Below are 25,744 nucleotides of genomic sequence, written 5' to 3'. Positions count from 1 at the left end.
TGGATCGGATCCGCAAAACGCATCCGGACGTCTGAATGAAGCCTTACAGGGGCATGATCAATGACTGTGGTTATCACCCCATATAGACTCCCTGATCACCCCCCTGTCATTGATTACCCCCCTGTAAAGCTCTATTCAGATGTCTGCATGATTTTTACGGATGCACTGATAGATGGATCGGATCCGCAAAACGCATCCGGACGTCTGAATGAAGCCTTACAGGGGCATGATCAATGACTGTGGTGATCACCCCATATAGACTCCCTGATCACCCCCCTGTCATTGATCAACCCCCTGTCATTGATTACCCCCCTGTAAAGCTCCATTCAGACGTCCGCATGATTTTTACGGATCCACTGATAGATGGATCGGATCCGCAAAACGCATCCGGACGTCTGAATGAAGCCTTACAGGGGCATGATCAATGACTGTGGTGATCACCCCATATAGACTCCCTGATCACCCCCCTGTAAAGCTCCATTCAGATGTCCGCATGATTTTTACGGATGCACTGATAGATGGATCCGATCCGCAAAACGCATCCGGACGTCTGAATGAAGCCTTACAGGGGCGTGATCAATGACTGTGGTGATCACCCCATATAGACTCCCTGATCACCCCCCTGTCATTGATCACCCCCCTGTAAAGCTCCATTCAGATGTCCGCATGATTTTTACGGATGCACTGATAGATGGATCGGATCCGCAAAACGCATCCGGACGTCTGAATGAAGCCTTACAGGGGCATGATCAATGACTGTGGTGATCACCCCATATAGACTCCCTGATCACCCCCCTGTCATTGATCAACCCCCTGTCATTGATTACCCCCCTGTAAAGCTCCATTCAGACGTCCGCATGATTTTTACGGATCCACTGATAGATGGATCGGATCCGCAAAACGCATCCGGACGTCTGAATGAAGCCTTACAGGGGCATGATCAATGATTGTGGTGATCACCCCATATAGACTCCCTGATCACCCCCCCTGTCATTGATCAACCCCCCTGTCATTGATCAACCCCCCTGTCATTGATCACCCCCCTGTCATTGATCACCCCTCTGTAAGGCTCCATTCAGACATTTTTTTGGCCCAAGTTAGCAGAATTTTTTTTTTTTTTTCTTACAAAGTCTCATATTCCACTAACTTGTGTCAAAAAATAAAATCTCACATGAACTCACCATACCCCTCACGGAATCCAAATGCGTAAAATTTTTTAGACATTTATATTCCAGACTTCTTCTCACGCTTCAGGGCCCCTAGAATGCCAGGGCAGTATAAATACCCCACATGTGACCCCATTTCGGAAAGAAGACACCCCCAGGTATTCCGTGAGGGGCATATTGAGTCCATGAAAGATTGAAATTTTTGTCCCAAGTTAGCGGAACGGGAGACTTTGTGAGAAAAAAATTAAAAATATCAATTTCCGCTAACTTGTGCCAAAAAAAAAAAAATTTCTATGAACTCGCCATGCCCCTCATTGAATACCTTGGGGTGTCTTCTTTCCAAAATGGGGTCACATGTGGGGTATTTATACTGCCCTGGCATTCTAGGGGCCCCAAAGCGTGAGAAGAAGTCTGGTATCCAAATGTCTAAAAATGCCCTCCTAAAAGGAATTTGGGCACCTTTGCGCATCTAGGCTGCAAAAAAGTGTCACACATCTGGTATCGCCGTACTCAGGAGAAGTTGGGGAATGTGTTTTGGGGTGTCATTTTACATATACCCATGCTGGGTGAGAGAAATATCTTGGTCAAATGCCAACTTTGTATAAAAAAATGGGAAAAGTTGTCTTTTGCCAAGATATTTCTCTCACCCAGCATGGGTATATGTAAAATGACACCCCAAAACACATTCCCCAACTTCTCCTGAATACGGCGATACCACATGTGTGACACTTTTTTGCAGCCTAGGTGGGCAAAGGGGCCCATATTCCAAAGAGCACCTTTAGGATTTCACAGGTCATTTACCTACTTACCACACATTAGGGCCCCTGGAAAATGCCAGGGCAGTATAACTACCCCACAAGTGACCCCATTTTGGAAAGAAGACACCCCAAGGTATTCCGTGAGGGGCATGGCGAGTTCCTAGAATTTTTTATTTTTTGTCACAAGTTAGTGGAAAATGCTTATTTTTTTTTTTATTTTTTTTTTCATACAAAGTCTCATATTCCACTAACTTGTGACAAAAAATAAAAAGTTCCATGAACTCACTATGCCCATCAGCGAATACCTTGGGGTCTCTTCTTTCCAAAATGGGGTCACTTGTGGGGTAGTTATACTGCCCTGGCATTCTAGGGGCCCAAATGTGTGGTAAGGAGTTTGAAATCAAATTCTGTAAAAAATGACCTGTGAAATCCGAAAGGTGCTCTTTTGAATATGGGCCCCTTTGCCCACCTAGGCTGCAAAAAAGTGTCACACATCTGGTATCTCCGTAATCGGGAGAAGTTGGGGAATGTGTTTTGGGGTGTCATTTTACATATACCCATGCTGGGTGAGAGAAATATCTTGGCAAAAGACAACTTTTCCCATTTTTTTATACAAAGTTGGCATTTGACCAAGATATTTATCTCACCCAGCATGGGTATATGTAAAAAGACACCCCAAAACACATTCCTCAACTTCTCCTGAATACAGAGATACCAGATGTGTGACACTTTTTTGCAGCCTAGGTGGGCAAAGGGGCCCACATTCCAAAGAGCACCTTTCGGATTTCACAGGTCATTTACTTACTTACCACACATTTGGGCCCCTAGAATGCCAGGGCAGTATAACTACCCCACAAGTGACCCCATTTTGGAAAGAAGAGACCCCAAGGTATTCGCTGATGGGCATAGTGAGTTCATGGAAGTTTTTATTTTTTGTCACAAGTTTGTGGAATATGAGACTTTGTATGAAAAAAAAAATCAAAAAAAAAATCATCATTTTCCACTAACTTGTGACAAAAAATAAAAAATTCTAGGAACTCGCCATGCCCCTCACGGAATACCTTGGGGTGTCTTCTTTCCAAAATGGGGTCACTTGTGGGGTAGTTATACTGCCCTGGTATTCTAGGGGCCCAAATGTGTGGTAAGGAGTTTGAAATCAAATTCAGGAAAAAATGAGGAGTGAAATCCGAAAGGTGCTCTTTGGAATATGGGCCCCTTTGCCCACCTAGGCTGCAAAAAAGTGTCACACATCTGGTATCCCCGTACTCAGGAGAAGTTGAGGAATGTGTTTTGGGGTGTCTTTTTACATATACCCATGCTGGGTGAGATAAATATCTTGGTCAAATGACAACTTTGTATAAAAAAATGGGAAAAGTTGTCTTTTGCCAAGATATTTCTCTCACCCAGCATGGGTATATATAAAATGACACCCCAAAACACATTCCCCAACTTCTCCTGAGTACGGAGATACCAGATGTGTGACACTTTTTTGCAGCCTAGGTGGGCAAAGGGGCCCATATTCCAAAGAGCACCTTTCGGATTTCACAGGTCATTTTTTACAGAATTTGATTTCAAACTCCTTACCACACATTTGGGCCCCTAGAATGCCAGGGCAGTATAACTACCCCACAAGTGACCCCATTTTGGAAAGAAGAGACCCCAAGGTATTCGCTGATGGGCATAGTGAGTTCATGGAAGTTTTTATTTTTTGTCACAAGTTAGTGGAATATGAGACTTTGTAAGAAAAAAAAAAAAAAAAAAATCATAATTTTCCGCTAACTTGTGACAAAAAATAAAAAGTTCTATGAACTCACTATGCCAATCAGCGAATACCTTAGGGTGTCTACTTTCAGAAATGGGGTCATTTGTGGGGTGTTTGTACTGTCTGGGCATTGTAGAACCTCAGGAAACATGACAGGTGCTCAGAAAGTCAGAGCCGCTTCAAAAAGCGGAAATTCACATTTTTGTACCATAGTTTGTAAACGCTATAACTTTTACCCAAACCATTTTTTTTTTACCCAAACATTTTTTTTTTATCAAAGACATGTAGAACTATAAATTTAGAGCAAAATTTCTATATGGATGTCGTTTTTTTTGCAAAATTTTACAACTGAAAGTGAAAAATGTCATTTTTTTGCAAAAAAATCGTTAAATTTCGATTAATAACAAAAAAAGTAAAAATGTCAGCAGCAATGAAATACCACCAAATGAAAGCTCTATTAGTGAGAAGAAAAGGAGGTAAAATTCATTTGGGTGGTAAGTTGCATGACCGAGCAATAAACGGTGAAAGTAGTGTAGGTCAGAAGTGTAAAAAGTGGCCTGGTCTTTCAGGGTGTTTAAGCACTGGGGGCTGAGGTGGTTAATAACTATTTCCCCCCTTAGGGGCTAGAACCTGGGATTTTTTTCATCCCTTGTCCTATTCACCCTGATAGAGCTCTATCAGGGTGAATAGGACTTCACACTGTCCTTGCTGCTCTGTGCTTTGTGCACACAGCATCAGGGATGTTACCATGGCAGCCAGGACTTCAGTAGCGTCCTGGCTGCCATGGTAACCGATCGAAGCCCCAGGATTGCACAGCTGGGGCTCTGATCAGAAGCTGCCACTGCACCACCAATGAGGGGGAGGGGAGAGGACCCTGTGGCCACTGCCACCAATGATTTTAATACTGGGGGGGTTGAGAGGGGCCGGCGCACTGTGCCACCAATGATAATTACCCCTTAATACAGGAGGCGGGTACTGGCAGATCAGCGTCATTTAACCCCTCAGGTGCCGCACCTGAGGGGTTAACTGCCGCTGATCGCCGCTCCCTGTCAGGGGCAGGGTGCCGGCTATGCGATTCTGCTGCCGGCACCCGCCTCCTGTATTATGTGTTAAAGACTACTTTTCCTGGGTCCAGACTTTCAGTATAAGGCTACACAGAGCGGCGCCCAGAGATGTCCCAGCACTTACTATTAGTCCTCGGCGCTGCTCCGTTCGCCCGCAGTGCCCCATTTCTGTCTCCTCTCCTGCTCCATATGCTAATTACTATCGGAGCAATGGGGAGGAGACATCAGCTTCTCTAGTGGGCGTTCCTTCTCCCTGGCTGTAGCGCTGTCCAATCGCAGCGCAGGGAGAAGAACACCCACTAGTGAAGCTGATGTCTCCTCCCCATCGCTCCGATAGTAATTAGCATGTGGAGCAGGAGAGGAGACCATAATGAGGGCACTGCGGGCGAACGGAGCGGCGCCCAGGAATAATGGTAAGTGCTGGGATATCGCTGGGCGCCGCTCTGTGTAGGAAAAGTATCATTGGTGGCGCAGTGTGCCCGCCCCTCTCTGTTCATTGGTGGCAGCAGCACAGGGGGAGGGAGACTCGGCTTCCTTCTCCCCTGTGCTACTGAAGGAACATGAGCGCGCTGACAGCAGTGCACTCAAATTCAGAGATCCTATACTGCGCAGCCCAGTATCGAAAAAATGGAAATCCCGGTATCGTATCGATACCGTGACAAAAGTATCGATTGGGTATCGAAATTTCGATACCCGCAACAACCCTACAGTGTATATCAATCTGCTCCGCTACTCCTGCTCTATAACATGCTGCCTGCAGATTGCAATGCCTTTCGTGGTTACAGGTCCTCTTTAACATCCAACATATGCATGGTATTAAGGGGTTAAAAATCCAAATCTGCTACAGGTGCATTGAACAAAGGTTACATGGTTTTGGGTACTTAGTCAAAGTAGACAAAATGACTGTAATGGCTCACAACCCTTCTGTTTCCTTTTGCAGTCTTCAGCCACCAGGCTTCTGTATTGCACAGCGGGAGTCCTGTTGAGACAGCTTGAAGGTGACAGCACTTTGCATGGTGTCACTCATGTGATTGTGGATGAAGTCCATGAGAGGACAGAGGAAAGGTAACCCTAGAAGCTGGTCCCCAGCACCAATAATAACAAACACATTTCCATTTGTTTGTGCCATTAGCAGAATGCTCTTCTTTACGAAGCAGTGACTTCAGATTTTCTTCTTTTTTTTTTTTCATCCAGTGACTTTCTGCTTTTGGTGTTGAAAGATGTCCTGATTCAGAGACCAGACCTAAAAGTCTTGCTCATGAGTGCCACAGTGAATGCCGAGCTCTTTTCACAGTACTTTTCTAGGTGTCCAGTTATTCACATACCTGGTAAGAGATGGAGCCGTTCTAATCATAATAACCTATCAGCAAAACTAATCAGAAAACCAAATGATCATGTACGTAAGATATTACATTTATATTGATTATAATACCAGTGGCGTGAAATGTTAGTAAAAGTTGCTGAATAACAATTGAAGTTACTGATGTAGATTGGCCCCACTTGCCAGGATTATAAACTGTCCTCCTAACACCCCACCCCCCACCCCCATTCCCTTAGACAACCTTGCAAGACTATGTCATGGAGTCACTGGAACACCTGCCATCCTATATTGCTCATTCACCAGATGGTAGGCACTCCACTTCCAAGGGCAAGTGCTGCAAAAGACCCAGGGTCTTTCCTCAGTTTCCGCTGGTCCTTAGGGCCATTGCAAGCAGTATTTCTCCTCCCCAAGATCAATCCACCTCCTCAGGGTCCAAGCATTGTGCCAGATTGGCCTTCACTAGGCAGAACCTAATATTGGCAGTCTGAGATACCCTTGTTAAGACTCTATTTCTTCCCCGAAGGAACATAACAGGTCCCACCCCTACGATTCCCCTACCATGGTGATTTTGACATGCTCCTTTTTAAAGAATATATGCACCCTGAGAGGTTTTTATCCATGTCCAAACTAGTGGATGTCATGTTGCTCTTCTCCGGCCCGAAGTGGCTTCTCTCCTCTATCTGATGCCCTTAATGACTCCTTGGTTAAGAAGCTAGATTTGCCTGGCGATCACCACCTCCTGGGTCAGAAAAGCCTATATGATGTGGCCCAAACAACTTCAAGAGGGGCTTTTCTCCAGGTCTCCTCAGGAAGACCTTTTCAAATAACTATTTTATGAGGCTTCTTTGGAGTCTGCCCATTTTGTGGCCAAGGGAGCTGCCATTTAGCTTAGATCTTGGCCGCTTGATGCCGCTTCATTAAAATTTCTTATTGCTCACCCACTTTCAGGTGACAAAGTTTTTTTTTTTAAATCAAATCGTTTTTATTAAGCCAATAAAGACAAATTTTACAGAAAGGTGACAAAGTTTTTAGTAAACCTACATGGACTGACACTACTCCAACTTATAATTTTACTGTCATCTTCCTTAAATATGCATGGTTAAAACACATCAAAAACACTTACCAAACAAAACACCACAGCACAGGGAGGAATGGTAGGTAATACTAGTAAATATTAACAATAGTTAGTGTATACATAGTTGTTGATGGTCCCCTATAGATGGTCTCACATTCATGCGGTGGACTACATGAGCCAGGAAAAACTGGCTCCCAGAGGTCTTCAGGGAGCTTTCTCTAGGTGGAGCCTCCAGATGTCGTCTTGTTCCAAAAACAAGCTTCCCTTTCACATAGCCAGACCTTGGAATGTAACGGTCCTTCTTCACCGACGCTCTGGTAGTGCCTTGGGATGAGTTTCATTTCCTGTATCACTTCCCTCCTCTTTCCCTTCTGCCCCACATATTTAAGCATATCAAGGCGGAGGACATTTCTGTGGTCCTAGTGACGCCAGACTGACCATGCAGGGCTCATCAACCTGCTTGCATATGTTCTGTGGCCTCTTCCCACTTCAGCCAGACTTCCTTTTTCAGGGTCCGCTGTTCCACCCCACTTTACTTACCTCAGCTGCATTTAGTGGTGCTGCAGTTGTTTTTGTCATGTTCTTTCTCATCCCAGGGAGAGTTTTCTTCACAGACTCAATTAGTCAAGGCAGTCCAGATATATCTTGCCTTCACAGAGCCACAGGGACAGGACTCCTCTCAGGTTAATTTGCATATGTATCAAATCTGGTTTTTTTTACACAATAAAAGCACACAGAGCTATGGGGACTGGATATTGCGGATGTGCTAGCAGCCATCTAGCAACCCATGTCCTCAGCTCTATACCCAAAATCCCGGTGACAGGTTCCCTTTAAAACCGGCCTCTAAATCGCCAGTCTTAAATGACCCCATGTGGGTTTTATGTAATGTGACTGTAAGTTTTATCTTTCAGGTCGAACTTTCCCAGTGGACCAGTATTTCCTGGAAGATGCCATTGCCAAAACCAGGTAAAATATAAAATCTAATAAGGACCTTTGTTAATAAACATTAGTTCTGTGATGTCCATGGTGAAAGTCTTTTCAGGTTGGTTCCTCAAATTCGGATATTTTTTAGTATCTTATATAAGAATGTAAGCCACGTACCTTGCATGGTGTTAAAAACTCTAAACTTTACATAAGGTCCCTTTACAGTGGCCGAACATTGGCCAGATAACCGCTAACAAGCATTCGTACGATTGCTTGTTAAAAATTATCTCCTCGTGTCAAGGTGCCGCCGATTACCTGATGAACGAGAAAAACACTTATTTCTCGCTCGTATCATTGGGGGACACAGAAGACCATGGGTATAGCTGCTGCCACTAGGAGGCGACACTAAGCAAAAAAAGTGTTAGCTCCTCCTCTCAGCTATACCAATTTGGCAGACACTGAGCTAATCAGTTTTAGCTTAGTGTCCGTAGGAGGCAGACCTCCCTGCTTTGCAAGTCTGCAGATTTTTTCTTTTTCTCTTTTTCTTTCCTTTAGCTGGGCTGCTGGCAGTCTCCAAGCTGCCTGCATTCCCACCCAAGAGACAGGAGTCCCCAAGCCCGCTGCTCGTTCCCAGTCTCCAGAAGGCAAGGAGGACTAGAGGTTCTCCTAAAGCCTCTGTATCCCGCCAGCTTTCGGGTCACCAGGTCCGGCCTTCGCTAAGTCCCCTCTGTTACCGGTGTAGCTACCCTCACCAAGGGGTAACGCACCGAAACTGGTGACCCGGCTGGAGCCAGGGGGCAAAAAACGCCAGACGGGTGAGTATTCTCTCAGTCCCCAAGGCCCCCCTGTGCCTGAGCTTCCCCCTTCACTCTTAGAGAACACAGGAAAATATGTTGTTTCTCCTAGACCTCGGCCCCTGTATCTGGTGACTCACTGCCTCGGCCCCATCCACGCCCTGCGAGCCAGTCCTGGCGGTCGCATGTCTCCTTGGGCGGCCGCCACTTTTCTACTCGGGGCATCGGTACACCCACTCCCGGCCTCCTTGTTTACCAGTGCACTCCGCTCCCTCCCTAATCGCCGCCCCCAACCGGAAGTTCTTCCGATTTGACCCCGCCTGTACTCGAGGCCCTGGCTCTGTGGCCTACTAGGCCGCATCTCCCAGCATGTTTCGGAGGCGGGGATCTGTATTTTCAGAGCGTGAAAATTTTTCTCCCATGCTTCACCTCACCAGCTGCCAATAAACTCCGCCCCTGCCTTCTGCTTAACCCCTTACTTTCCTCAGTACTACTGTGCTGAGTAAAGTGCTCACTGGGCTCCCTGCTGAGGCTTACAGTGCTCCTCATTAGTGCGACGGATGTGGGTTCAGTTTCCTTGGCTCTGTTTCGTTAGAATTGAGCTGTATGTAAAAAATTTACAAACAAACTATATATTTATATATTATTAACCCTTGGAGCTATCTGGTCCTTTTGGACCTAGTTCCCACGCCATTCAGTAGGCAGAATTTCTTTACCCTACCGCTGGATACCTGTAGCATAGGCGGAGTAATTGCCCTTGCACTGGATAGCGTACAGCCTGTAGAATTACCCTCCTTCCATAGGTGGAGTAATTGCCCTTGCACTGGATACCGTACAGCCTGAAGCATTACCTTCCTTCCATAGGTGGAGTAATTGCCCTTGCATTGGATACTGTACTGCCTGTAGCATTACCCTCCTTCCATAGGCAGAGTAATTGCCCTTACACTGGATACCGTACAGCCTGTAGAGCTACTCTCCTTCCTAAGCGGTGTACTTGCTCTACCACGGGATACTGTACAGCCCATTGCATTATCCTCCTTCCATAGGCAGCGTAATAGCACTACCACTGAATACTGTACAGCCCGTGCCATTACCCTCCTTCCATAGGAGAAGTAATTGTACTTCCACTGGGTACTGTACGGCCCGTAGCATTATCCTCTCTCCATGGACAGAGTAATCTTCTGTCTGCGGCATCCCGTTGATTCCTATATTTTCGGTAGCATTGCCCTTTTCCTATGCTTCCGGTAGCATTATCTTCCTTCCGTAGTGGAAGTATTTGCACTTACTCTGGGTACTGTACAGTCGTGGCCAAAAGTTTTGAGAATTAGATAAATATTGGAAATTGGAAAAGTTGCTGCTTAAGTTTTTATAATAGCAATTTGTATATACTCCAGAATGTTATGAAGAGTGATCAGATGAATTGCATAGTCCTTCTTTGCCATGAAAATTAACTTAATCCCAAAAAAACCTTTCCACTGCATTTCATTGCTGTCATTAAAGGACCTGCTGAGATCATTTCAGTAATCGTCTTGTTAACTCAGGTGAGAATGTTGACGACCACAAGGCTGGAGATCATTATGTCAGGCTTATTGGGTTAAAATGGCAGACTTGACATGTTAAAAGGAGGGTGATGCTTGAAATCATTGTTCTTCCATTGTTAACCATGGTGACCTGCAAAGAAACGCGTGCAGCCATCATTGCGTTGCATAAAAATGGCTTCACAGGCAAGGATATTGTGGCTACTAAGATTGCACCTCAATCAACAATTTATAGGATCATCAAGAACTTCAAGGAAAGAGGTTCAATTCTTGTTAAGAAGGCTTCAGGGCGTCCAAGAAAGTCCAGGATCGTCTCCTAAAGAGGATTCAGCTGCAGGATCGGAGTGCCACCAGTGCAGAGCTTGCTCAGGAATGGCAGCAGGCAGGTGTGAGCGCATCTGCACGCACAGTGAGGCGAAGACTTTTGGAAGATGGCCTGGTGTCAAGAAGGCCAGCAAAGAAGCCACTTCTCTCCAAAAAAAACATCAGGGACAGATTGATCTTCTGCAGAAAGTATGGTGAATGGACTGCTGAGGACTGGGGCAAAGTCATATTCTCCAATGAAGCCTCTTTCCGATTGTTTGGGGCATCTGGAAAAAGGCTTGTCCGGAGAAGAAAAGGTGAGCGCTACCATCAGTCCTGTGTCATGCCAACAGTAAAGCATCCTGACACCATTCATGTGTGGGGTTGCTTCTCATCCAAGGGAGTGGGCTCACTATCAATTTTGCCCCAAAACACAGTCATGAATAAGGAATGGTACCAAAACACCCTCCAACAGCAACTTCTTCCAACAATCCAACAACAGTTTGGTGAAGAACAATGCATTTTCCAGCACGATGGAGCACCGTGCCATAAGGCAAAAGTGATAACTAAGTGGCTCGGGGACCAAAACGTTGACATTTTGGGTCCATGGCCTGGAAACTCCCCAGATCTTAATCCCATTGAAAACTTGTGGTCAATCCTCAAGAGGTGGGTGGACAAACAAAAACCCACTAATTCTGTCAAACTCCAAGAAGTGATTATGAAAGAATGGGTTGCTATCGGTCAGGAATTGGCCCAGAAGTTGATTGAGAGCATGCCCAGTCGAATTGCAGAGGTCCTGAAAAAGAAGGGCCAACACTGCAAATACTGACTCTTTGCATAAATGTCATGTAATTGTCGATAAAAGCCTTTGAAAAGTATGAAGTGCGTGTAATTATATTTCACTACATCACAGAAACAACTGAAACAAAGATCTAAAAGCCGTTTAGCAGCAAACTTTGTGAAAACTAATATTTGTGTCATTCTCAAAACTTTTGGCCACGACTGTACATTCTGTAGAATTACCCTCCTTCTATAGAGTAATTGAACTACCACTGGATCCTGTACAGACTGTCGCATTACCGTCCTTCCTTAGGCGGAGTATTGCTGTTCCACCGGATACCGTACGTCCTGTTGCTTTAACCCCTCCGCAGGCGGAGTAATTGCTCTCATACTGGATATCAACCGTCCTGTCGGCTTTTTCCCTTCTATTGGGGGATTAGATGCACCACAATTGCATGCTATAGATCCTGTAGCATTACCCTCCCCCCATTGACGGAGAAGTTGCACAACCAGTAGTGCTTGCACTACTAGTGGACCCGGTACATCTTTTCGGTTCCCCTCTTTCTGTCAGCGGAGTAATTCCACTACCACTGGAAACTGTTCCTCCTATTCCTCCTTCAACATTGTCTACCGCGACTACTCTTATTTGTTCCTTGTTGCATGGCATCCCGTTCCATGGGTGGCCTATTGGCTAGAAACGGTACCTACAATCACTTTATCCCTGTCTTCCAGGTCGGCCTGTAGTTGTAACAGTTGGCATCCCTCATACCTTTCCTCGTGCCTTGAGTCCCTGTGAGGGGCAATCTCATTTGGTTGATTGTCATCGGCACGTCCGGCGTCCACACTCCTTCCGTAGGTGGAACGTCTGCTCTGGTTGCCAGTTTTCTTCCTTCTCAGGTGGAGCGTTACGCTAGCACCAATTCTTGGTGGCTATTGCTGTTGTCCTCATTTTCAGGTGGAGTCTCTCCTCTGACCCTAGAGGCCATAGTTGTTGCTTTCCCCTCCACCTGTGCTGTGAGGCAATCTTTGCGCATAGATTTTCTGGCTACTCCGGTTTCATGGCTACTACTGCATGAACCCTTCCCAGGGGGAATTTTTGCGTTCATCCTTTAACTGCGGCTTACATGACGCATGGGCGCGGGACACTACATTTATGGTTTTCTCCACATCCCGTCCTCCATGTGGAGTTCTGGCCCTGGCATTCCGACGGTATCTACACAGCATTCCTCCTTCTAGGCATGGTGCCCTCTCGCTAGTTGTAGTTGTGATCGGGTCTACAATTCCTTCTTCCACAGGGGCACTTTGCTTATGTTCTGCCATGACACGCTGTGACTGATGGGTTTGCTCACTTCTGCTGGGCATTAGTGCGTTTTTTGTACCTGGAATAACCTACCGATTTCTATGGTGCTGGCTTAGCGCCTTGTTCCCTTTACATGTACCGCATTGCCTCTACAATCTACTACGGTGAAAGCATCAGCATTCCCTCCTTGTGGAGTCTGGATATGCACTTATTCAGTTTGCATATATAAGTTGTCTACATGGCTCCCCTCACCGGGTCGAGCGGTTGTACTGCCCTTGTTGTCACCCCTAAGTGCTGGTTTTCTACTAAGCCGCATCGGCTGCTTCTACTTCTCCCCTTCCCCAGGGCGAGTAGTTGCGCTTCCCCACATACTGTTACTGCCTACACGGCCAGTGTTTATAGCCATTGGGTTCTCGTATGCCCCCTTTCTGCTGTGGGGTGCCTGCGCGGGTGGTGTTGGTTCTGTTACCAGTTTTTTCTGGGGCTTTGTGGTGTTCGGGGTCCACTCTCCCTTCCTGGCGCAGTATTTTTCCTATCTCTGGTTCCTGTCTGCCGCTTCCGATTTAGGTCTGCCAGTTCAGGCAGCCTTCCATGGAGTATCAGACAGCTTCTCTCCTCTCTTGTTCTGGAATTTAAGGTCCTCTACATGCCTCTGCTTACCACATTGGGGTTTTCCTGGGGGAACATTTTTATGAAGAAACCCCCTTGGCCGTGGGTCTGAAGGGGACTTTTTTGATCCCGGAGGACACTCTTTCCCTGTCGGGTTACTCCCCAATTTTTTTTGTCCGTTTTGGGTCGGTTCCACTGCCTTGTTCCATTTTGGGTTTCTTCACTCCCTCAATAATTTTTTCTTGTGGGCCATTCTCATACCTGACTTCCAGGTTCTCTAACCCTGACTTGTTCGTCATGGTCCCGCTGGAGTGTTCTTCTCTTCTGGCAGTCAGGTATGGTGTGTGGGGCCTTTGCCTTTGGGAATCCCTACTTCTTCCCCCATGGCCCTTGATATCCAGATGCCATTTTCAGTTCGTCTTCTTCCTATCAGTATTCCACTGAGTGTTTTAATCCATGGGCATCACTCCTTAGCAGTCCTCTGGATCCAGGCTACGTATTTCTCTCCTGTATCTTCTGCAATCGCTCCGTTACTTCTGGTGACTGACGTCTTCATTCTTGTCCATCTTGTGGATATTCTGTGTGCTCTCCACTTCTTCGGAAGTCTCCTAAGCCGTGACTTATATTCCCTGGGCCGTTCTTTCTTCTGCCTAGCCGGCGCTTCTGTGTAATTAGCCACTCTCTGACTGGCCTTCCGGGGAATGGTTCCTGGTGTGTCTTTCCCCCCGCATTTCTGTGCGGGGCCTTAGGGACCGGGCTTGGATTCGTTCTGTCTTGTTCCCTCCTCATGGTACTGCTCTTTAACGTCCCATGGTCTTCTGTGTCCCTCAATGATACGATATTTTTTTTTGTGCTTACCTGTAAAATCCTTTTCTCACTGAGTTCATTGGGGGACACAGCTCCCACCCTGTATGTACATTGCTGGTTCTTCTAGATGGGTCCTTCTGAATCTTGATGATGACCCATCTCCAATTTGCTTCCTTTTCATTGTGTTCTGTTGGCTTCTCCTGGCTGCTCCTACTGCTTTTGTACAAACTGATTAGCTCAGTGTTTGCAGGAGGGGTATAGCTGAAAGGAGAAGCTAACACTTTTTTTGCTTAGTGTCTCCTCCAAATGGCAGCAGCTATACCCATGGTCTTCTGTGTCCCCCAATGAACTCGGCGAGAAAAGGATTTTACAGGTAAGCACAAAAAAGAAAATCCTATTTTCATCGGGTAATATGATCGTTGTGCGGTCACCAAAATCATCATTTGCCGGCAGCAGATTATGGGGTCTAAACAGCCTCTACTGCCAGCAAACAGTGATTAGGGGGACAAGTGATGGCATTAGCGATCGCTTCTCCCCACACTGTGGAGGATATCGCTGCATGTAAATGTAGCAGTCTCCTTCACTGACAAGCAAGGGCTTGTCGGAAAAAAAACACTTCCTTCCCGACAATCGCCTATTAAATTTTTCAGTGTAAAGGGGCCTATAGAATGATGCATTGTTTGAGCTACACATGATAAGATCTTGAGAATGGACGCTGGGTTACAAGATCACACTCTCACTAGGTTACACCTTGGTGTGGTAGAATTGGCATGCATGGGGTTGTGGAGATTTATAAAAGGGGCCTCCACGAAGTGAGAACTGTATTAATTTGAATAAGGGTCCATTGAGACAACCGTAGTTCAGGGTCCGCAATTTTTTGGAACGGTTGCGGACCCATTAATTTTAATGGGGCCGCAAAAGATGCAGACAGCACACTGTGTGCTGTCTGCATCCAAAGTTCCGTTCTGCGGCCCCGCCAAAAAGATGGAGCATGTCCTATTCTTGCCCACAATCGCGGACAAGAATAGGCATTTCTTTCACAGGGCTGGCCATGTGCGGTCCGCAAAACACTTGCGAACGTCTGAATGGACCCTAAATCTTCTTTTTTGAATTTTGATACTCACAGCAAATATGTGAATTCTCAATGCACGATTATACCCAAAAAGAATAGTAATCCTGTTATTTCAGTATGCAATTCATACCACCTTGTGCCTCCCAACAGATATGTGGTTGAAGATGGAAGCCCATATCATCGCTCTTCTAAGCATTCCTATGCACAGGAGTCTTCTAAAGGAAAGAAAGGAAAGAGCTATGGAGACATTCTTGAAGAATTAGACCAAGATATTCAGTCAGTCCTGAGGTTACAGGACACCAGGACGGTGAAGGACAGCATGTCAGATCAGCAGCTGAGTTTCAAGGAGCTCTCAGTCCGTTACAGCGGTAACACACTTAAGTACAATTCCATCTAATAAGACAACATAGGGAATCTGCTCAAAATAAGCCCTTGTGTTACATGTTTACTGTAACATTAGCCACAGATTACCTGGATCACGACACAACATTTTAAAGTGGATCTATTCTCATACTATGCTACCCTGTCTCTTGAGGGGTACCGCTCCTCATTGTGGAGGTCCAGCCAGTGTATGGAGTCTTATAGGTAATGCTTCCTGCAAAAAGGATTCAAATTCGCTCTCCTCCAGAAAGAAGAAAACTGTCTATCTAGTGCCACCTATAGGTAGCTACCCTATAAGTCAATGTCTGACCCATTAATAAAGAGCCTTGAAACATGACTAGGAGATCTGCCTGTCTGGCTGATATCCCTATTCATATGTCAAGGCTTTTGAAAGGGTTATTCCCATCTCGGTCTTTTATGGCTGAGATGGAAATAACCTGGCCAGGGGTAGGCAGAGTTATTGAAATAGCCAAGTCTTCTACTCTCCGGTGTGAATGATTATGAATGTGATCTTCACCAATAGTGTAGCACATCTAACTACACTGTTTCCATACGTTTCCAGAAACGGCATAGATTGCTGTGCTATGCTGTTTGTGTAGATCCCATTTATTACTATGGAAGTTACAGAAGCAGCAGAGCGCAGGTGGCTATGATGTTTCAGTAACTCCAGCTTCCCATTTCTGCCATAAAAGATCAAGATAAGAATACCCCTTTAATGGGTGACATTGGCCTTCAGGGTACCTACCTATATATGGCACTTAGAGACAGTTGTCTTCCTTCTGGAGAAGAGCTAATTTGTTTCCTATTGTATGTAATGACCTAGTATAGAGACAGATCCACTACACACTATTAGCCCAAATGGCACAAAAAATATTCTGCTGTTTGGCTAACAGCATCTCTCAAAGAATTTGGGGGACTAATTGATGGACTGACGCATATACAAGCCATCAGTCAGTCAGCGGAGAGAGGGGCACGCTGAACCCATACTTCAATGGATAATTGGGAGAAGGTAACAGTGGGTGATGTTGCAGCTAAACAATAGTTTGCAGTGTTACAGAAAAACAATCTAATACTTATAATGTTTTTGTATGTGTAATGCTGAGGGCATTTGTTCTTTTTCTTCTGCTCACAGGTGTTAGTAAATCTGTCATTAAAACCCTGTCTGCTATGGACTTGGATAAAATTAATCTGGATTTAATAGAAGCTCTCTTGGAATGGATAGTCAGTGGGGACCACTCTTATCCACCTGGTTAGTAAATTGGCAAATTGTCAACTGATTCTATCATTTTTATTCTACTTTATTTTGTTTTATTTATTTTAACTGTCGGGTTATATAAAGACCAAATGCTTTATAAAAAAAACTAATGGATCAAAAGAAAAATTATTCAAATGATATTGATCCGTGAGATGGGCATAAGCATCGCCAAGAGTTCGATCGAGAACCTAATTATTTTGTGCAATCAGTAAAAAAAAAAAAAAAAAAACAGGGTACATTCGTCTATGCAAAATATACATGATTTATTATACAATAATTTAGAATACAATCAAAAATGAATCAACGTAAATTTCAATAATATACAATGATATGCAGTACCCAGAATTCGCCACTATATGGTGCCAACAAAACACTACTCAACCAACACAAGAATATAATGCAATACTGCTTTAAAATTGTGAGAGAGATAAAATCAATTGATTATGTGCAGAAACTCAATCAAGAAAATGACAGATACGAACTCTGCCCAAAATGATGACCAATCTCAGATAATGGTAGTATTGCAACAAAACGTATAAATTATCGGCTTGATATCAAACTAGGGAATATAAAGATTCCCAACAGAGAAGCTCTCTTGTTATCAATATCAGATCTGGTAGTGAGTGATATGCATGTTCACTAAATACCGTTGATACTGATGTAATACTAACACTATACGTCCGCAATAAGCGGGGTTTGGCTAAGTATCAAGCCAATTAATTTATATCAGTACTACATAAAACAAAAATATACGTTACCCAAGAGTCAAGTGATGTGCAGAGTCTTGGGGCAGTCAGCTCTCAAGAGTTTTTCTGATAATCCAAATCTTTCTCCAGAGATCTCCCTTCCTTTCTTTCTTTGTTTTTCCCTCTCTTTTTGGTATCTGGTTTCTTAACCCAAAACTTATCAGATGAGCACACCTTCCTAGTTTGGAAATTTCCAATAATTGTTGGATAGGTGTGTGCATTGATGAGGAATGTGACACTACCCAGAATGCACTTTTGCTACGGGTGTAGTATTAACTGCTCATACCTAGGTGGCACTGTTGTATAAGCTATAAGCATCATACCATTAAGGGTTAACTCATACATGCCTGACATTTTCAATACTACACACCTTTGACATCTGGAGGCCTTGTCTCAGAGCTGAGGGACAAACTTTGATACATGAATATATACTTTGAGGAACATCTAGACAATTCTTCCACTGTGGAATTAATGTTCAGATAAGAAATATAATGACTCCTCTACTTCTGCAGGTATTCTATATCTTCTAACTGTCTAAATGTATAATTGTTACAATAACACTAGCTCTTTGAACGACAGTAATCTTCCCATGGACTTACTTCGGCTTACATGAAAATCCAAACAAATTAGTGAATATAAATTAACATTGCTCTTAAAGGCAATAAATATCCATTATAATTAGAATATGTAGATATAACTGTTTACACTTATGGAAAAGCACAACATAACCACCCATTGACTATGTATGCCTGGGCAATTAACTCTGCAAGGATATATCTGAACATGCTTGCAGAGCTAGCAGCTGCAGAAGTGGGGAGGCAACTGTTAGTGACAGCCAGGTATCCCATAGAGAAGGCAAGTACATTATTAAATTTATTTATTTATTTTTTGTTACCATCCCTGCCTTCTTCATCCCTGTATGTACAGTGTTTTAATAAGCACTGTGGCATAACCACTTCCTGGTTGTGATCCCAGTGATCATTATGATTGATGGGAGCCATATATCTGCACGAGCTGCTGGCTCTTAGCAGACCCAGATCAGCTCTGCAGTGAAATTCAAATTTACTTGTAAAGCCTCTGGGAGCTGAATTTCCCCCATAAATGGAGATAATGTCAGCCCCAGTCACAGAAAAAAATCAGCAATAAAAATTTTAATGTATTGTTAAATGCTCCCCATGTATCACCATATGGGGGGCTCAAAAAAATAAAAAATAAAAAAATTACTAAGAAAATAATATTAAATTAAAACCTGGCATGTTGCAGCCCCACCCCAGCAACTGTAAACCATATATTTCCATATACTGTATCTAAACAACTGTTATAGAAAAGGAACATCGTTTAAAAAATGATTTTAGTTGTGCCTTGTGTAATTTTAAAGAAGCACTCCCACAAATTTTCTGACCTGTTAGAAAAGTACATGAAGTAAACTGTAGTTGAAGGTATTTCTCATCCGTATCATTGGGGGGACATAGGCTTGACCATTGGTATAGCTGCTGCCACTAGGAGGCGACACGAAGCACAAAATTGTGAGCTCCTCCCTTCAGCTATACCCTTCCTACAGGGACTAAGCTAAAACAGTTTTCACTTAGTGTCCGTAGGAGGCAGACCTCCCTGCTTTGTTTACAGGTCTGCTGTTCTCTTTTACATTTTTTCTTTTTTTCCTTTCCTCTAGTGGGTTGCAGGCAGCCTTAACTACCTGCATCCCCACCCAGGAGAGGGGAGTCTAGGGGGTCCCCAAGCCCACTGCTCCTCCCCAATCTCCAGAAGACCAAGAGGACCATAAGTTCCTAAAGCCTCTTCATCCCGCCAGTTTCGGGTCACCATGTCCGCACCACACCAATTCCCCTCTGTTGCCAGTGTAGCAGCCCTTCCCAAGGGGCCGCACACCGAAGGTGGTGACCCGGCTGGAGACAGGGGGGCAGAAAATGCAGGACGGGTGAGTATTTCCCCAAAAGCTGCCCTCCCCCTTCTCAGGCTACTCCACCACCCTCCTGCTGTCTCCAACATTCCCGCGCTTTGCCAGGGCCACCGGAAATCGAGGCTCCGGCTCTCCCTGCGGCTTACCTCTTCTGGCTCCCACGGCAGATGCTAGCTCCCGGCTTTCTTCCCTATTATAGTTTTGGGGGATGGGGGTGGAGGCCTCCTTGGAACGACTGTGTGTCCCTCTGGGGACTGAGCAGGCCTTCAGCATCTCCACGTGTTCCCTGGAGGCCAACATTCTACAGATGGAGTAATCTCTCTCGCCTTCCCCCAGGCCCTTCAAACAGTGCGTTTCCAGCGGGCGCTGGCCTTCTTGGGCGCCAGCTGCCTTTCTCCCCTGGGCATCGATTAATCGTTCCCAGCTTCCTCTGTTTGGCACACCGCTCCCTCCCTGCATCGGCTTCCTAGCCTGAGGCTCTTCCGGTCGGCCCTGCATGTACTCAAGGCCCCGGCTCTGCGGCCTACTAGGCCGCATCCTCTGGAGGGTTAAGGGGGCAGGACCTGTGCTTTCACCAGCGGCCCTCTGAGCTCCTTCCCAACACTAGGCTTAACCCTGTTTGAGCTGGCGCATTGTGTAAATACATGGCAGCCTCATGTCCGAGGCACCGCCCTCACTGTTCTGCTTGGAGAAGGCGGAAGTCCCTCTTTATAGACTGTAGGGGATTGGGACCGTATGTAATTTTAACAACAATGATTATTGACCCTTCGAGCTTCCGGTCCTCTGGACCTAGTTCCCACCGCCCTATACTTGCCTAGCAGGGGAGATGCCATGATCACGAGGTGGTTCTCCCAGGGTGAGGTTTATCCCTTACAATGGCTGAGTAGTTACCCTTACCACTGGTTCCGGTAAGTCCTATCACATTCCCTTCCTACCTTAGGTGGAATATGTGCATTTAACTGGACCCCGTACGTCCTGTAGCATTGCCCCTTCTTAGAGTAGTACTTGCACTACAGTTGGATACGGTACAGCCTGTAGCGTCACCCTCCTTTTCTTAGGCGGAGTATTTACACTAACTCTGGATACGGTACAGCCTATAGCATCACCATCCTTCCATAGGGGGAGTACTTGCACTACCACTGGATACTGTACAGCCTGTAGCATTACCCTCCTTCCCTAGGTGGAGTACTTGCACTATCACTGGATACTGTACAGCCTATAGCGTTACCCTCCTTCCATAAGTGGAGTACTTGCACTTTCACTGGATACTGTACAGCCTATAGCATTACCCTCCTTCCATAGGTGGAGTACTTGCACTTTCACTGGATACTTTACAGCCTGCATTATCCTCCTTCCTTTAGGCGGGGTATTTGCAGTTACCACTGGCTCTAATTCATTCTGTATTTCACTCTCTTTTCTTCGGCAGGTTATTTGCATCGGTACCATTGTATTCATTCCATAGGCGGAGTATTTCACACCACCACGGGATGACATACAGTTAGTAACATTACCCTCCTTCTTTAGGAGGAGTAATGCCACTACCATTGGATACTGCACATCCTATACTACTTCCGTCCTTTCATAGGCAGCGTTTTACCACTACTACTGGATACTGTACGTCCTATAGCATTCCCTTCTTCCTAGGCGGAGTATTGCACTACCACTTGGTCCTTTTCTTCCAGTAACATGGCCCTCCTTCCATAGTAGGTGTATTTGCACTTCCATTGGGTACTGTACATTCTGTAGCATTACCCTCCTGCCATAGAGTAATTGCACTACCACTAGTTCCTGTTCAGACTGTGGCATTACCCTCCTTCCTTAGGTAGAGTAATGCACCTCCACCAGATGCCATAGGGCCTGTCGCATTACCCCCTCCACAGGCGGAGTAAGTGTACGAATACTGGATTGTTTTGTTCCTGTTGAACTCTCTCTTCTATAGGTGAAGTGGTTGCACCGCATCTGCATACTTAGATCCGGTAGCATCTTGGCGGAGTAGTTGCACAACCAGTAGTACTTGCACTACTAGGGGACACTATACATCAGGTCGGGCCCCCCTCTTCCACAGGAGGAGTATTTCCATTACCACTGAAACCTTCCATCCTATCGCATGACCCGTCTTTCCTAGATGGAGTATCTGCTTGATCATTGACTACCGTCTCGCTTCTTTTCTTATCGCATTGCACCCCGTTCCATGAATGTTCTATGGTTTGACACGGTTCCTACAATCGCCTTATTCCCAGTCATTGGTGGTCTTTTGGCACTACTACTGGATACTGAGACTACTTCAGACGATTCCCTTCCTCAGGTAGTCATTGTATGAATTGCTGTCAGAAGCCTACGGGGCACCTCTGTCTTCCCAAGGTTTTGTTCCATGACATGCCTTTCCTTGTGCCCCTATGCAGAATTTTATAATTTTGTTGGCTTTCATTGTCATGCTCTGCGTCCACATTCCTTCAGTAGGTGGAACGTCTGTGCTGGTTTCCAGTTGGAGTCTCTCCCCTGGTCCTACAGATCATGATTGCTGGTGTGGCCTCCCCTTATTAGACAGTCTTGGGCCGGCCATAGATTTTATGGCCGCTCCGGTTTCCGTGTCTACTACTGTGGGACCCCTTCCCAGGGGGAGTGTTTGCATTCATTCGTCAAGGGGTGACAGTTACTGCTTTCTTGACGCATTGGGGGGGGACACTGCACCTATGGGTTATTTCACACCTCCTTCCTCTGTGTGGAGTAGCAACCCAGGTATTTTGTGCGGGGTATACAAGCATATCTCCCTAGTTGTGTGAGTGTCTACACTTCCTTCTCCCTCAAGTGACACTGTACTCATGTTCTCCCGTTACTGCATACAGTGGATCCACCAGGCATTATCTGTCTAGTGTTCCGGATGCGATATCTGAAAGATACACTCATTCCTTATGGCGCTGGTCAACTGCACATACCTTGACATCCCGCAAGTGGTGGGGTTGCTCATTTCTGGTGTGTATTGGTACGGTCTTCTGTCCTACCTACTGATTTCTATGGTGCTGGCTTAGCGCCTTGTTCCCTTCACATGCACAGTATTGCCTCTACCTTCTGCTACGGTGACAGCAGGGCGTTGCCTCACTGCGGAGTTGCATATGCCCTTATCCTGTTTGCATATGTGAGTTGTCTGCATTGCTTGCCTTACCGGGTAGAGCGGTTGTACTTTCCCTGAGCCGCATCTGCCTCTTCTACTCTCTCCTCTGCAAGCCGAGTAGTTGCACTTCTCCCATATACCGTTTCTGCCTACTTGAACAATTTCCATAGCCATGGGTTTTCGGTGACCCACTTTCTGCCGTGGAGGGCCTGCGCTGGTGGTATTCGTTCCATTACAGGTTTTCTTCTGGAACTTGGTGGCGTTCGGCATCCACACTCCCTTCCTAGAGCAGTATTTATACCATCTCTGGTTTCTGTCTGCCCGTCTTGTACGTTCTTCTGAGGACCACATTCTCTTCTTTAGGCGGAGTTGTTCCGCAGGAAGGGTTGAGAGTACCTGATGGGTTTCCGCAACCTTCATGTTGTCCCACATCGGCGTCTCTTCTACCTGTTCTCTTGCCCTAGATAGTTCTTCCTTTTATTATGGAGTTTAGGATCCTCCCTTCCATGCCTCTGCTTACCATATTGACACTCTCTCCTTGAGGAACACTCTTATGCACCAAACTCCTTGGCCGGGGTTCTGAAGAGGATGTTTTTTTGATTCCGGAGGACATACTTTTCCTGCCAAGGATATTTCCCAATTTTTTTGTGGCTTTTGGGTCTGTTCCACTGCCTTGTTCCTTTTTCTTGTGGATCATTGTCATGCCTGACATCTGGATTCTCTAGCCCTGACTTGTTCGTGATGGCCCTTGCTAGAGTGTTCTTTCTTCTGGCAGCCTAATATACAGTTGTTGTTGTTTTTTTTTTTTTTTTGCTCTCTGGCACACCTACTTCTTCCCTCACGGGGGGCAAGATTTGTCACATCGACAGTTCCCTGGCCTTGATATCCAATCCTCATTTTCAGTTTGTCTTCTTCCAATCAGCGTTCCACTGATTGGTTTCTTTTTGCACCGCTCCTTTGCACTATTGCTTGTCTATTGCCAGTCTTTGCTGCGTCAAAAGCTTCCATTTCCCGAGGGCTTCGTTTGACCATTGTGGAGGCATACCGCATTTGTGGCCGGGCCCCACCCTTTCGGGTTACTGCTCCTTCTGCTTGGGCAGTAGGGGCATCTTGGGCAGTGCATCATGGGCCTTCGGCCCTCCAGGTATGCAAGGCGGCTACCGGGTTGTCTTAGCACACTTTTTCAAAGTTTTACAAGGTACACACCTTTTGCGTCGTCTGACGCTTCTCTGGGGTGTAGAGTTTTGCAGGCGGCGGTTCTCTAATTGACCAAAGGGTTTCTTTGTTTATGGCCCACCCTTGGGACTGCTCTGTAATGTCCCATGGTCAAGCCTGTGTCCCCCAATGATACGGATGAAAAAAACTAGATTTTTGTACTTACCGTAAGATCTGTTTCTCTTCCGTTCATTGGGGGACACAGCTCCCACCCGTTCTCTCTTTTTATGGGCTTCTTATGGCCTACGTGGTTCTGGGTTTGTACATCGTTTGGTTTCCTGTGTTTTCTTGCTTCTCCTACTGCTTTTGCACTAACTGTTTTAGATTTAGTCCCTGGAGGGAGGAGCTCACACTTTTGTGCTTAGTGTCGCCTCCTAGTCGCAGCAGCTATACCCATGGTCAAGCCTGTGTCCCCCAATGAACGGAAGAGGAACAGATTTTACGGTAAGTACAAAAATCTATTTTTTTCTTACCAGTGACTGTATTTGTGAGTTATAACTAGGAATGAGCGAATTTCATATATATATATATATATATATATATATATATATATATATATATATATAAAGAAAAAAAAAAAAAAAAAACACTGGCAGCACCACCCTAGGAAGTATGGAAAAACGGGACGGGTGCAATGTCCAAGTACGGTAAAAGGTGCTTACCCACTTATAGAGAACAAAAATCGGACTGCACTCCAAGCAACTCTTCAGAAAATGTGTTTATTCACCCATTTGGTGGCAAAAGCGACGTTTCGGCTCAAGCATGAGCCTTTCTCAAGCATTGGTGAACAGTAAATAACAGGTATATAAAGGTGTGTCAAATACATACAATCAAACAACATAATTGATGCATTAAAAATAATACATACATACAATATACAAATATGTGCAAAAACCGCATAATGGTCATGATTATTAAAGTGACTAGTGCATTACATACAAGGGATTTCCAAGATACTGTATCTTGGAAATCCCTTGTATGTAATGCACTAGTCACTTTAATAATCATGACCATTATGCGGTTTTTGCACATATTTGTATATTGTATGTATGTATTATTTTTAATGCATCAATTATGTTGTTTGATTGTATGTATTTGACACACCTTTATATACCTGTTATTTACTGTTCACCAATGCTTGAGAAAGGCTCATGCTTGAGCCGAAACGTCGCTTTTGCCACCAAATGGGTGAATAAACACATTTTCTGAAGAGTTGCTTGGAGTGCAGTCCGATTTTTGTTCTATATATATATATATATATATATATATATATATATATATATATATATATATATATATATATATATATATTATAGAAAATTTTCAGATCATTTTTATTATATACACGTACAACAATAAAGCATTGTTACAAAGAATGAAACATGATGTATCACATATTTTCACATAAGGCGCCATTTCAACTATATAATATGATACAGCAACGAATATCTATGCAAATTACATATATACTGCAACATACCCATCTCTCCCCCCAACTCCCACTTCAGCTCTTAATGTATTTTCTATATATTATCCATCATTAGCCAGCCAGCGGCTCCACAATCTTTCATACTTTTGAGGACATCCCCTCTTCCTGAACACCATTTTTTCATAAACTAACATCGTGTTTACTTTATTTCGAAATTCCTCAATGTCTGGAGTACATGACTGAATCCAATGTAGGGCAATAAGTTTCCTGGCCACATATAGTAATCGGCCAACTGCAATCCTATCTGCCTCCTCTCCACCAATATCCGTTACATAACCCAAAACACAGACTTTGGGATCTCGAGGTATTTGCAGTGAAAAGGTATTTTGAATCACTGCCAATACATCCAACCAGA

At 45.0% G+C, this 25,744-nt stretch overlaps 1 protein-coding gene across 2 annotated transcripts in view; it reads left to right on the top strand.

Annotated features, from left to right (window-relative positions):
- DHX57 (DExH-box helicase 57) overlaps positions 1 to 25,744 on the top strand; it is a 95,285-nt gene that overhangs the window by 32,737 nt on the left and 36,804 nt on the right. For both annotated transcript variants that reach the window (XM_040429580.1, XM_040429579.1), the window contains exons 9-13: positions 5,691 to 5,815; positions 5,945 to 6,078; positions 8,058 to 8,112; positions 15,424 to 15,641; positions 16,787 to 16,903. In XM_040429580.1, the coding sequence (XP_040285514.1) occupies positions 5,691 to 5,815; positions 5,945 to 6,078; positions 8,058 to 8,112; positions 15,424 to 15,641; positions 16,787 to 16,903 (649 nt within the window). The remainder of the gene's footprint in view (positions 1 to 5,690; positions 5,816 to 5,944; positions 6,079 to 8,057; positions 8,113 to 15,423; positions 15,642 to 16,786; positions 16,904 to 25,744) is intronic.

This window comes from Bufo bufo, chromosome 4, assembly GCF_905171765.1.
Source record: "Bufo bufo chromosome 4, aBufBuf1.1, whole genome shotgun sequence".
Classification (NCBI taxonomy): Eukaryota; Metazoa; Chordata; class Amphibia; order Anura; family Bufonidae; genus Bufo; species Bufo bufo.
Note: the sequence above shows the minus strand (reverse complement) of the source record. Positions and strands in the feature narration are given on the sequence as shown.